This window comes from Ylistrum balloti, unplaced genomic scaffold (assembly GCF_031769215.1).
Source record: "Ylistrum balloti isolate Yb309-2 unplaced genomic scaffold, AGI_CSIRO_Ybal_v1 Utg369600, whole genome shotgun sequence".
NCBI classification, from domain to species: domain Eukaryota; kingdom Metazoa; phylum Mollusca; class Bivalvia; order Pectinida; family Pectinidae; genus Ylistrum; species Ylistrum balloti.
This window is the reverse complement of record NW_026781881.1, coordinates 186,450-199,749: the sequence shown is the minus strand read 5'-3', so window position 1 is coordinate 199,749 and position 13,300 is coordinate 186,450. Positions and strand designations below refer to the sequence as shown.

The window sequence follows — 13,300 nt, the reverse complement described above, 5'->3', positions numbered from 1 at the left end:
CAGGTTACAATTGTAACAAAGGTCATTATTTATTTCAATGCCTCTGCTAGGAAGCGAACCCGGGACCCCTGGCTTACTAGTCTGACGTTCAACCAATCGAGCTAAAGAGAAGGTCTCTCTAGCCTAGTCGTATATTATGGCTAGTATTTTACCAGGGTTACAAAATGCATTCTAAAACATCCTCAGTTCTTATCAAAATAACATGTCATCGTCGTTGTCTTTGTCACCATCTGGTTCATTCTTCACTATACATGTGATCAAAGTGACAGGTCATCGTCGTTGTCTTTGTCACTATCTGGTTCATTCTTTACTATACATGTGATCAAAGTGACATGTCATCGTCGTTGTCTTCGTCACCATCTGGTTCATTCTTTACTATAATGTGATCAAAATAACATGTCATCGTCGTTGTCTTTGTCACTATCTGGTTCATTCTTTACTATACATGTGATCAAAGTGACATGTCATCGTCGTTGTCTTCGTCACCATTTGGTTCATTCTTTACTATAATGTGATGATCTCATTGTTATCGTCATTGTCTTTGTCACCATCTGGTTCACTGATTACTATACATGTGATGATATCATTGTTATCGTTAGAGGTTACAACATTATCATTGATATTGACATAATCATCCACGCTTCACTCTCTATTTTTAGAACACCATTCCACAGAATTTTCCCTAGGGAAAAGCAGTTATTAATGCATTCATCATCATTATTAAATTACAAATTGTAATGTACCTTTTTTGGCCCAGCTTTCACTTTCAAAGAGAGATTAGTAACAGCAGTTCTGGAAATTTGCTATAGGTACAAGTATTTTCAGTGATAGGACTCAAATTCCACTTTATATCAACAGAAAATTTGTCATATGCAAATTTGTTATGTATTTACGAAGTCAGCAATGTTATCAAAGCGCTAAATTCAGGGATAAAATTTATATCTTAATAACTGAAAATTTATATCAACTCTGTTCATCTAATGAGGAATTTAATGTATTTTATTAAAGCTAACAGCAAATACCTCAAGCCAGATATCATTATGAATACCTCAAGCCAGATATCATTATGAATACCTCAAGCCAGATATCATTATGAATACCTCAAGCCAGATATCATTATGAATACCTCATGCCAAATATTATTATGAATTCCTCAAGCCAGATATCATTATGAATACCTCAAGCTAAATATTATAAAAATTTGATTGTTATTTTAGGGAACACTTACATATCATGGACAAACTTGCTTTGCTTTGTGACAAATTCAGCTTCTTCTAAAATCCTAGCTTCATCATTTATCTGCTTTTTCAAGACCTAGAATGTAAAAAAAAAATCATTGAATATATTCAGTAACTATTTCAATGTTTTGTTCTTACTGGGTAAACTGTCATAGAAGTTATATGAGGACAATCAAATTAAAACACACATTAACATGGCAGAATAAAAATGGGATCAATGATTGCAAGTATTATGTGATGACTTTAACTGAAGGAAATATCAGAACTTGAAAACCTAAATATCAGAAACATCAGCAGGGGACATAACTCTGTTGGTACAGAGTGCATACTTTTGGAAAGTGACACTCCTTCATTGCAAACAAACAAACACTTTGGCCAGTCTAGAAGTGTTTAGAAAAACTGCTCTGAACAATGTGACAGAAAAAAAATGAAAAAGGGCCTTAACTCCACAAAAGGTCTTTTCTATCTACTAATCATTTACACACCAAGCATTATCAAAGCTGCCTTTAGCAGACTAGAATTTAATACTACTCCTGTTGAAGTAACTTAATTTAGACATGAAATTTTAAAAAACACTAATATGAAAAAACCCATTTTTTTTTTAGAAAACATTTAAAACACTGAACAAATCTAAAATTATGATACTCCAAAAATTAGAAAATAAATAAATAAATAAATGTCAAAGAAGAACTGAATGTATATGTATAAAAAAAATTAACGAATATAAACAAAAACACTTAACAAATTAAAAAAGAAAACCATTGAACAAATATATAAAAATCACTTAACAAATATAGATTAAGAAAGCATAAAAAAAAACTCAATTAAAATAACAAAAAATATGTAAGATAATAAATAAACAGATAATAGGTATTGAATTAAGAAATTTACCTGTTGAAACAAACAGTGTATGATACTTCCATAGAGCATTTGGACATTTCCTTTATCACAACCCTGAAACAGTAAAATAAAATATCTGATCACAACCCTGAAACAGTAAAATATCTGATCACAACCCTGAAACAGTAAAATATCTTATCACAACCCTGAAACAGTAGAATATCTCATCACAACCCTGATATAGTAAAATATCTGATCACAACCCTGAAACAGTAAAATATCTGATCACAACCCTGAAACAGTAAAATATCTCATCACAACCCTGAAACAGTAAAATATCTCATCACAACCCTGAAACAGTAAAATATCTCATCACAACCCTGAAACAGTAAAATATCTGATCACAACACTGAAACAGTAAAATATCTTATCACAACCCTGAAACAGTAAAATATCTCATCACAACCCTGAAACAGTAAAATATCTTATCACAACCCTGAAACAGTAAAATGAAACAGTAAAATATCTTATCACAACCCTGAAACAGTAAAATATCTCATCACAACCCTGAAACAGTAAAATATCTGATCACAACCCTGTAACAGTAAAATATCTCATCACAACCCTGAAACAGTAAAATATCTTATCACAACCCTGTAACAGTAAAATATCTCATCACAACCCTGAAACAGTAAAATATCTCATCACAACACTGAAACAGTAAAATATCTCATCACAACCCTGAAACAGTAAAATATCTCATCACAACCCTGAAACAGTAAAATATCTGATCACAACACTGAAACAGTAAAATATCTCATCACAACCCTGAAACAGTAAAATATCTCATCACAACCCTGAAACAGTAAAATATCTCATCACAACCCTGTAACAGTAAAATATCTCATCACAACCCTGAAACAGTAAAATATCTGATCACAACCCTGAAACAGTAAAATATCTGATCACAACCCTGAAACAGTGAAATATCTGATCACAACCCTGAAACAGTAAAATATCTGATCACAACCCTGTAACAGTAAAATATCTGATCACAACCCTGAAACAGTAAAATAAAAATATCTGATCACAACCCTGTAACAGTAAAATATCTGATCACAACCCTGTAACAGTAAAATATCTGATCACAACCCTGAAACAGTAAAATATCTCATCACAACCCTGAAACAGTAAAATATCTGATCACAACCCTGAAACAGTAAAATATCTGATCACAACCATGAAACAGTCAAATATCTGATCACAACCCTGTAACAGTAAAATATCTGATCACAACCCTGTAACAGTAAAATATCTGATCACAACCCTGTAACAGTAAAATATCTCATCACAACCCTGAAACAGTAAAATATCTGATCACAACCCTGAAACAGTAAAATATCTCATCACAACCCTGAAACAGTAAAATATCTCATCACAACCCTGAAACAGTAAAATATCTGATCACAACCCTGAAACAGTAAAATATCTGATCACAACCCTGTAACAGTAAAATATCTGATCACAACCCTGAAACAGTCAAATATCTGATCACAACCCTGAAACAGTAAAATATCTCATCACAACCCTGAAACAGTAAAATATCTGATCACAACCCTGATATAGTAAAATATCTTATCACAACCCTGTAACAGTAAAATATCTGATCACAACCCTGAAACAGTAAAATATCTGATCACAACCCTGAAACAGTAAAATATCTGATCACAACCATGAAACAGTCAAATATCTGATCACAACCCTGTAACAGTAAAATATCTGATCACAACCCTGTAACAGTAAAATATCTGATCACAACCCTGAAACAGTAAAATATCTGATCACAACCCTGTAACAGTAAAATATCTGATTACAACCCTGAAACAGTAAAATATCTGATCACAACCCTGTGACAGTAAAATATCTGATCACAACCCTGTAACAGTAAAATACCCTGAAACAGTAAAATATCTGATCACAACCCTGAAACAGTCAAATATCTGATCACAACCCTGAAACAGTAAAATATCTGATCACAACCCTGAAACAGTAAAATATCTGATCACAACCCTGTAACAGTAAAATATCTGATCACAACCCTGTAACAGTAAAATATCTGATTACAACCCTGAAACAGTAAAATATCTGATCACAACCCTGTAACAGTAAAATATCTTATCACAACACTGAAACAGTAAAATATCTGATCACAACCCTGAAACAGTAAAATATCTGATCACAACCCTGTAACAGTAAAATATCTCATCACAACCCTGATATAGTAAAACATCTGATCACAACACTGAAACAGTAAAATATCTGATCACAACCCTGAAACAGTAAAATATCTGATCACAACCCTGTAACAGTAAAATATCTGATCACAACCCTGAAACAGTAAAATATCTCATCACAACCCTGAAACAGTAAAATATCTTATCACAACCCTGAAACAGTAAAATATCTGATCACAACCCTGTAACAGTAAAATATCTGATTACAACCCTGAAACAGTAAAATATCTGATCACAACCCTGTGACAGTAAAATATCTCATCACAACCCTGTAACAGTAAAATATCTCATCACAACCCTGAAACAGTAAAATATCTTATCACAACCCTGAAACAGTAAAATATCTGATCACAACCCTGAAACAGTAAAATATCTGATCACAACCCTGAAACAGTAAAATATCTGATCACAACCCTGAAACAGTAAAATATCTGATCACAACCCTGAAACAGTAAAATATCTTATCACAACCCTGAAACAGTAAAATATCTGATTACAACCCTGAAACAGTAAAATATCTTATCACAACCCTGAAACAGTAAAATATCTGATCACAACCCTGAAACAGTAAAATATCTCATCACAACCCTGAAACAGTAAAATAAAAATATCTGATCACAACCCTGAAGTAAAAAAATAATACAACCCTGAAATTAATATTAAAACAAAGGATGTTCATAAAAAATGAGAATTTACAGAGCCATTAAATTGTGAGTTAATAAATGCTTGTTTACAGTTGAACACCAATGCCACTATATAAACTAACCAGAAAGATGTGAGATTTATGGGACTGTAAATGCCATTCAATGTGTGACCATTATGACTACAGTATACTAAGAGTGAAGATTGTTTGCCAAAATGGTTATTCCCCTTGACAGATTACACTGTCACTTACTCAAATTAAACCATCTTATAATAGCCACAAGACTTTAAACTGGGAATTTAAATGTTAAAATTGTACTGTCTGATTTTAGAATTTGCTAAATGAACATTTAAAAGACAAATACACCATATTGCACAGAATGCAACATAATGTCTTCATCAAAGCTCTGGCATTTATGAAATTCATAAATACCATAACAGACGATGCTTAATTACGTAATATTCATACTGGTGAAAACACAGATATGAGTAAAGAATGTCATGTTTTATATTTGGTGTACCATAGTCATTTCAGATCAATTTGAGTTGAAGAGATAATGTCCAAAAATGATTTCTTCATGTTTTTTTTATTATAATTTATCTATTTAACAAATATCCAGTATATCAGAGACATAGTGCAGCATATCTCCTTGTGATATGTATAAGAAATCTACTTACTTTAAACTTTTCATTCAGTATAGACCTGAAATCAAACCAAATCAGATTAAATATCATCAGACATCCAACAGGGGAAGGCATCTTGGACAAATTGTTCTCACAACCTTGTTTCCAACCATTTCCCTCTGATCCTTCGTTAGTAGTGAACCAAAATTACTTTTACCTCACTGTAAACATAAATAAACAATCAAACCTCATCATCTCATAGTCAATGAATCCGTGTAAGAATTCAATTAAATCGAGTTCCAACGATTGGTGTGAAGTGTGACTGATGAAATACTTCTGATTTAACAGTGTCTTCGAGTCACAGTTTGAGATAACGAGGTTCAACTGTACTTAATTTAGTGTGATCAAATGATAAATCCCTCTATCAGTAGTAATTGCTTTATATAAACCATATACAGAAGTGACAGTTAAAGCAATCATATGTAAATGCTATACTTTATAAAATAACTAATTAAATGACTAATTTTGCTTATGAAGCAAAGTAAAGAATTTTCAATTTGACCTGTAAAGCAAAGAGAAAACTTCAAGTCAAGTTTTATCAATTTGTAAAGTAGCTACGGTTTGATATTACTTACTTTCTCATGCAGAAAACACCGGACACGACTGAAGTCCCAGAGAGGAGACGATCAGGATTCACAACTATCAGTCCTGACTTGTCTGTGATGTGGCAGGTCATGTGATCATCAAACTGACCAATCACATGCACTATATCTCCCTCTGTGATGTGGGTGTCGCACCTGTCACAAAGAAGTATCATGATGTTTTTCATGTTTAAAATGCAATGATATTGAAAAGCAAATACCAAACGGGCAAAATTGCATTGAGAAAACTTAATATTATATGATTTTAGTTCCTGGTATCAAAACATTAATATGACTTGGTCAAACTATCAGATATTTTGCTTTCCACACCAAATGACCAAATTATAACATAATCATTTATAAATAGACCCTGGAACCTGAATAACAGTATGTCTTATGTATGATTTCATGACACGAGTTGACAGCTCCGTTTCAGGTTATAGCTGACACACTATGGTATCAGATATGGTAAATCCCTTTAAATACTGATAGGTTCATGTTATTGTTGGGAAATCAGATACAACAAGGGGTCCTTTGGCTTCACAATTATCTGTGTATAGATGTATTTAAAAATGAGTGAAACGTCACAGCAAAAATATAGCCCTACGTCCCAGATAGCCATCTGTAACTTATCCTGATCTGGGCTCCAAATCATCATTTGAATATATCTGAATACCCTCTCATTGAAAACAGGTCAAAAACATTCACTTAAACTATTGATACTAAATATCTGATTTACAGATGATGAGATGCTCTGACCCTAGATTTTAAAATCCAAAAGGAACAGTATGGACATACGTAGAATTACTAGAACAACTTGTACACTGTGTTGGTCTATATCCCTGCTGACTACTGACCAAGTATTGTCCTTTTCTTCAATAAATCAATTATTTCTTTTCAGTGACTGTTCTATATCTCAAGCAGTCAGATATCATGATCTTGTGCACTATAATTCTTACAAAGCAGACAACAATAACTGATAACAAACAACATAAACATCAAACCAAGGAGAAGTAGCCGGTATTACCATACACGGTATTACCATACACGGCTCCAAATTTCTTGTTCACCCTGTTGCTATTTGGACAAAACATTTTCGAAGCTGAAATATAATACTTGTATGTGATTAGAATGAATCTAATATACAGGTAGACATACAAATAGACAGACTGATAGAAGAACAAATGGATGGACAGATGGATGGACAGATGGATGGACAGAAGGATGGACAGATGGATGGACAGATGGATGGACAGAAGAACGAATCAAATGAAAGTTTGTCCTACCAGAAACCTTCCAGGATGCAAGTTCTTGCCATCTGATCTGTGAAATCTTCTAACTCCAAAGTAACGCTATCTCTGAAAAATTAACAGATATTTTTATAAGAGACCAAATTATGCAACATTTTATAATTTTTAAATCATAACCTCAGACCACAAATACTAAGGAAAACATGAAGTATGCCTCCAGAAGTTATCACAGAAATCTTAAATAATCTACAAAATCTAACATCTATATATATTTCTAAAATCTTGTGTGTGGTAACTTCAGGACTGCAGAATTCAGTGCGGTATTTCCTATTGTAACCAATCTACAGATTCGACGTAAACATATTACCTGCAAATAGATAAGCTTTCTTCTCGACCTCTCCTAGCTTCTCAAATGTAAAAAAGTGAACTTCTTTCTCCATCTCCATTATAGTTTTCCCCATTTTACTGGTAATATCAATTTTTTTGTTTTCAATGTAATAACATCCATTATTGTAATTCTGTTAAGCCTACATGTGTAATAACACCTTTTTGTGATTGGCTGAAGGTTCGAATCACATATTAAGTATGATTCCATGTCTTCATCAAAGAAATATATATATAATGAGAAGCCTACAATTGTTTGTATATGTTTAACTTCATTCTATACCTGAATTATGTGATAAACAGAAGTTTGCATTTTGTTTCCATTTCTAATTATATAATTTACAAAACAAGTCGAAGAATTATTTTCATCTTCATCATCGGGCTCAAACAGTCCCATAAATCTTATGTGACAAGGAAAGTTGGGTAATTAAGATGATGGTTCCCTTACGGGCCAATCATTATCACAAAGAACATCATGTAAGGATTAACTGGAATATCTACAAAAATACACAAAAGAGATAGGTGTGCTTGTTACCTAACCTAGATTTTGAGTTGTCTGTCAAAGAAAGACTTCTTCCCAATTTTTCTAATTTTTAAATTTTTCAAAAATTTTCCCCAATTCTTAAAGGTACAGCCTGCTATAAAAACCAAGGGAGAAAGAAAACACTGCCTGGGTAGCTTATTGTCAGTAGATGTGGTATGTTTTAGAATCACTAAGGCATATCTACAATTAGCAAATTGATGAAAATTTTATATCCAACTTGCAGCATCACAAAATTTTTCCTTAAAATGTCTCACCTGCTTATGATCACCTTCTTCACTGTATGACGACCAAAGTGGACACATGGCGGGTGGACCTCAACCCTGTTAGATACAGATGTTGTCAATAATTGATATCATTACAGAGTTAGGAAGTACAGTATTATTTCTATCTTCTCACTACTGGTGATTTCATCTCTATACCCAGTAAACATCACATATACTGCTTAATAAGAAAACTTTTCAGAGGATTTCCTTTAATGATTTTATAAATCCCTTGTTTAAATGACAATTGCCAACAAAATCGGCAATTTCTTAAGAAGAAGTTGTTTAAATAATTCAATACATTTTACCTCTGTGACCTTGAAAGTGAGTCAAGGTAATTCAATTTAACATACTTGGTAGCCCTTCATCCCATCATGCCTCAGGACCCATATCACAGACCTGGGCCTTTTGGTTATTGAGAAGAAATTGTTTAAATATTTCAATTCATTTTACCCCTGTGACCTTGAAAGTGGGTCAAGGTAATTCAATTTAACATACTTGGTAGCCCTTCATTCCATCATGCCTCAGGACCCATATCACAGACCTGGGCCTTTTGGTTATTGAGAAGAAATTGTTTAAATATTTCAATTCATTTTACCCCTGTGACCTTGAAAGTGGGTCAAGGTAATTCAATTTAACATACTAGGTAGCCCTTCATCCCATCATGCCTCAGGCCCCATATCACAGACCTGGGCCTTTTGGTTATTGAGAAGAAGTTGTTTGAATGGAAAGTTTATGCATAACATACAATGACAAACAGAGCACTATGGTTATAGGTCAGATGACCTAATAACAATCTTTACAGTACTAACAACACAGGAAGAGATTATTTGAAACTGTGTATGTTGTGATTAGAGATTAAAATAAACTTACTGGTGTGCTTCAGCCTCTGATTTAAATGGTGTGAGGTGATCAAACACCTCACACAGTTCCTGACTCTCAGTCTGGGTCTGGACATCCTCAATATCAGTGCCTTGATCCCCTGTATGTTTGACAGATATCTGACTTGGAAAGTCATTAATATTCTGAGTTGCTCGAATGATTGCAGGATCTGGTGTCACACATCTCTCAATATTTGGGGTCAAAGTTTGAGGGGTCACACACCTCTTGGGTTCAGGGGTCAAACATTGCATCATCAATTCTAATCCAAAATCAGTTTCCATCAATTCATCTGAGAACTGATTTCCTGGTACACTTGCTGCATTTTCTTTTAATTTTAATTTTATCGAAGATTTTTTCAACTTGGGTATTATAGGTGTAAAGAGTTGTGACGACTGTCTTGCATTGTCAAGATGGCTACAAGTGTTCTTCGAGTCTGCTTCCTCACCGACACAAGCATGGATACCACTATCTAGGTCATTGAAATACTTTAATTCTTCCTCTGTGAAGGACATGTCTGTTGACAGCGACCTACAATTTTCCAGCGTTTTAGAGATTTAATCATTTATTGAAAAAAAAAGTGAATTAGAAGGTGTCACACAGAATAAAAATATTTTAGCAATAAAGCATTAAATATAGGAATTCACCTCATAAAATATTCCCATTTTACAGTTAAAATCCACATTTTCTGTCTTGTAAGATATTTTACAATCAAAATCCACATTTTATGTCTTGTAAGATATTTTACAATTAAAATCTACATTTTCTGTCTTGTAAGATATTTTACAATTAAAATCCACATTTTCTGTCTTGTAAGATATTTTACAGTTAAAATTCACATTTTCTCTCTTGTAAGATATTTTACAGTTAAAATCCACCTTGGTTCAGACCTCCGCACTCATTACAGAACAAAAACAGCGTATTTAAGTATAAGACAATGAAAGTTTACCTTGGTTATAAACATTTTAACTGTTGTCATACCTACCTATCGCTGGCATCAACAGACTTTCGTTGTTTATATGTTCCAGCCTGCCTCTTCTTTAGTTTAACTTTTGAATTCGAGCCAAAATCTTGCTCCTTTTGAACTGACTGAAGTTTTTGCTCTCCATCTTTCACTACATAATTGCCTGCAGTCTTTGATTTTGTGTCTGTAATTTCGGACCGAGATAGGCTCCTTGATGTCTCCAAACTTACTGGAATGTCCAATGACATGAGACCTACATTCATTGGACTGTCTGACAAACCACGCCTTTCAGGTTTTTGATTTGGAGTTTTTACCAACTCTTGAAGTATTTCTCCGAGAACATCATCCGATTTAACTCCGTCAGTAGTGGTTTTATGCTGAGACCTCTTTGACCTACTACCACCCATCTGATATCCAAGTTGTCGAGATAAATTCATGGAACCATTTTCACATGTTTTCTTCACAGATGATGTATTCTTCGAACCTTCTCCATTGGGCTGTACACTTGTGTTCCTTCTAATTTCAGATTCTCTTTGTTTCAGCACACTCTTACTTGACACAAACTCGGCTTTTGAACCAAAAAGATATAATTTTTTTTTCACTTTTTCCTTTTCATTGTTACTGGTAATATCATGTATCTGTTTAATTTCATCACTATTGTCTCCTTCCATCACTTCCTCAAATACCTGCCACTGTGTTTTCCCAGATCTTTTAGGGTCCGGAGAAAGTCCTGATTTACTCATCCTTTTAATGGCAGGAATATTAGAATCATAAATCTTCACTGGAGTCTGTGAAGGTTTACTTCCATTTTCTGCATAATTGTTGTAAGAATTGTTTTTCTCCGTACATTTTTCAGAGTTATCTGCCTTTATCTGCTCTTCATCCCCTATTACATTCCTTGTTTTATTCATGACCTCTGACATGACATGAGCATTTGTGGCCTTAGTTTCAACTTTTTGTTGTTGTGCAAGATAAATATCAACTAATTTTGCTTCTCTTTCAGAGAATTCTGAATCTTCATTTTCATCCTCAATATCACTGTCTACTACCTTATCACAAGAATTTTCAGACAGGAACTTTTTAGGAGTTTCAGAATTAAAGTCCACTGAAACAGACAGAAGACTTATTTTGGCCTTAGAAAGTCCAGTTTTCATAGTTCTTATAGGTTTTACACGAGGAACTATACCACCTGGTTTAGATAAATTTGATGGACCCGTCAGGAAACTGCGACAAAAGATTTTCTTTCGTTGGTGAATCTTTGCTTCATTATCATCTGGAGTATCAGGAATAATTAGATCAGAGCTGACATCGAGATCGCTGGTTTCTGTACCAAGAGGACCTCGTTTTGAACTTGGACTAAACAAAATCTGAGTTTCTGGGATAATAATAACATCCTGATCTTCACACACACCAAATTTACTCTTTGCTGACTGGTCAGTGTTTTTGTTCACAGGCTTGACCTTTGACCTCTGTATAACAGAATTTAGGTCCTTTCCTGCTACTTTCACAGGTTTCTTCACAGAGAGTTTATCTGATGTTGATGATGATGGTTTTCCAAGCTCAGTGAATAAAACTTGATCTTTGACTTTAGGACATCCAGCCTGTTTAAAATAAAATCTGATAACAATGAAGAAAAATCACATAGACTCTTCATTTCTTACCTTTGTCAGCAGATATGTTATTTCTAAGTAACAAAGGCAGGAATACAATGCTATATGGGCGCTGTGAGAATCAAAACTAATAAGGATCTTTTCCTTTGTTCTCTTTGGATAACTTGTTCTCACAAAATCATCTCTTTATCTTTTTTTAAAACAAAAACATCTCCATTACACTTTACAAAAGACAAGAAATCTATCTTAACATCCATCACTTATGATATTTTTTATTGAAAAATCATTAACTTCCTTTCATGGGAACTCTTAATCCACGAATTCAGATGCTGACGAACTGTTCAAATTAGTATGTCCACGTAGAATGATTCATGGAGTTATACATATTGATGATTTTAAATGTCCACAAAAAAAAATAATGATAATAACAGGAAAATTGAGCTCCATCATATTGATAGATGAATTCTTAATAAATTAAATTATGATATGATAAATCAATAATACACAACACAGGACCAAGGGAAACCTACATATGTAATAGGAGAAAGATCCATGACATGCTCCTGAAATACTAGTGGATTTTAAAGAAATACCGATGACATTCTCCAGAAATACTGATGAATTTTCAAGAAATACTGATGACATTCTCCAGAAATACTGATGAATTTTCAAGAAATACTGATGACATTCTCCAGAAATACTGATGAATTTTCAAGAAATACTGATGACATTCTCCAGAAATACTGATGAATTTTCAAGAAATACCGATGAAATTCTCAAAAAATACTGATGAATTTTCAAGAAATACCGATGACATTCTCCAGAAATACTGATGAATTTTCAAGAAATACTGATGACATTCTCCAGAAATACTGATGAATTTTCAAGAAATACTGATGACATTCTCCAGAAATACTGATGAATTTTCAAGAAATACCGATGAAATTCTCAAAAAATACTGATGAATTTTCAAGAAATACTGATGAATTTTAGAGAAATACTGAGGGCGTTTTCAAGAAATACTGATGACATTCTCAAAAAATACTGATGACATTTTAAAAAAATACTGAGGACATTCTCGAGAAATACTGATGAAATTCTCAAAAAATACTGATGAAATTCTCAAAAAA

At 33.4% G+C, this 13,300-nt stretch overlaps 1 protein-coding gene across 1 annotated transcript in view; it reads right to left on the bottom strand.

Annotated features, from left to right (window-relative positions):
• The window catches only part of LOC132545776 (DNA replication ATP-dependent helicase/nuclease DNA2-like), a 78,947-nt gene that overhangs the window by 48,354 nt on the left and 17,293 nt on the right, over nt 1-13,300 (bottom strand). Inside the window, exons 3-10 of the mRNA XM_060209468.1 lie at nt 10,582-12,161; nt 9,591-10,127; nt 8,712-8,777; nt 7,566-7,637; nt 6,274-6,435; nt 5,693-5,717; nt 2,130-2,192; nt 1,229-1,314 (exon numbers count right to left, since the gene is read on the bottom strand). Of these exons, the coding sequence (XP_060065451.1) occupies nt 1,229-1,314; nt 2,130-2,192; nt 5,693-5,717; nt 6,274-6,435; nt 7,566-7,637; nt 8,712-8,777; nt 9,591-10,127; nt 10,582-12,161 (2,591 nt within the window). The remainder of the gene's footprint in view (nt 1-1,228; nt 1,315-2,129; nt 2,193-5,692; nt 5,718-6,273; nt 6,436-7,565; nt 7,638-8,711; nt 8,778-9,590; nt 10,128-10,581; nt 12,162-13,300) is intronic.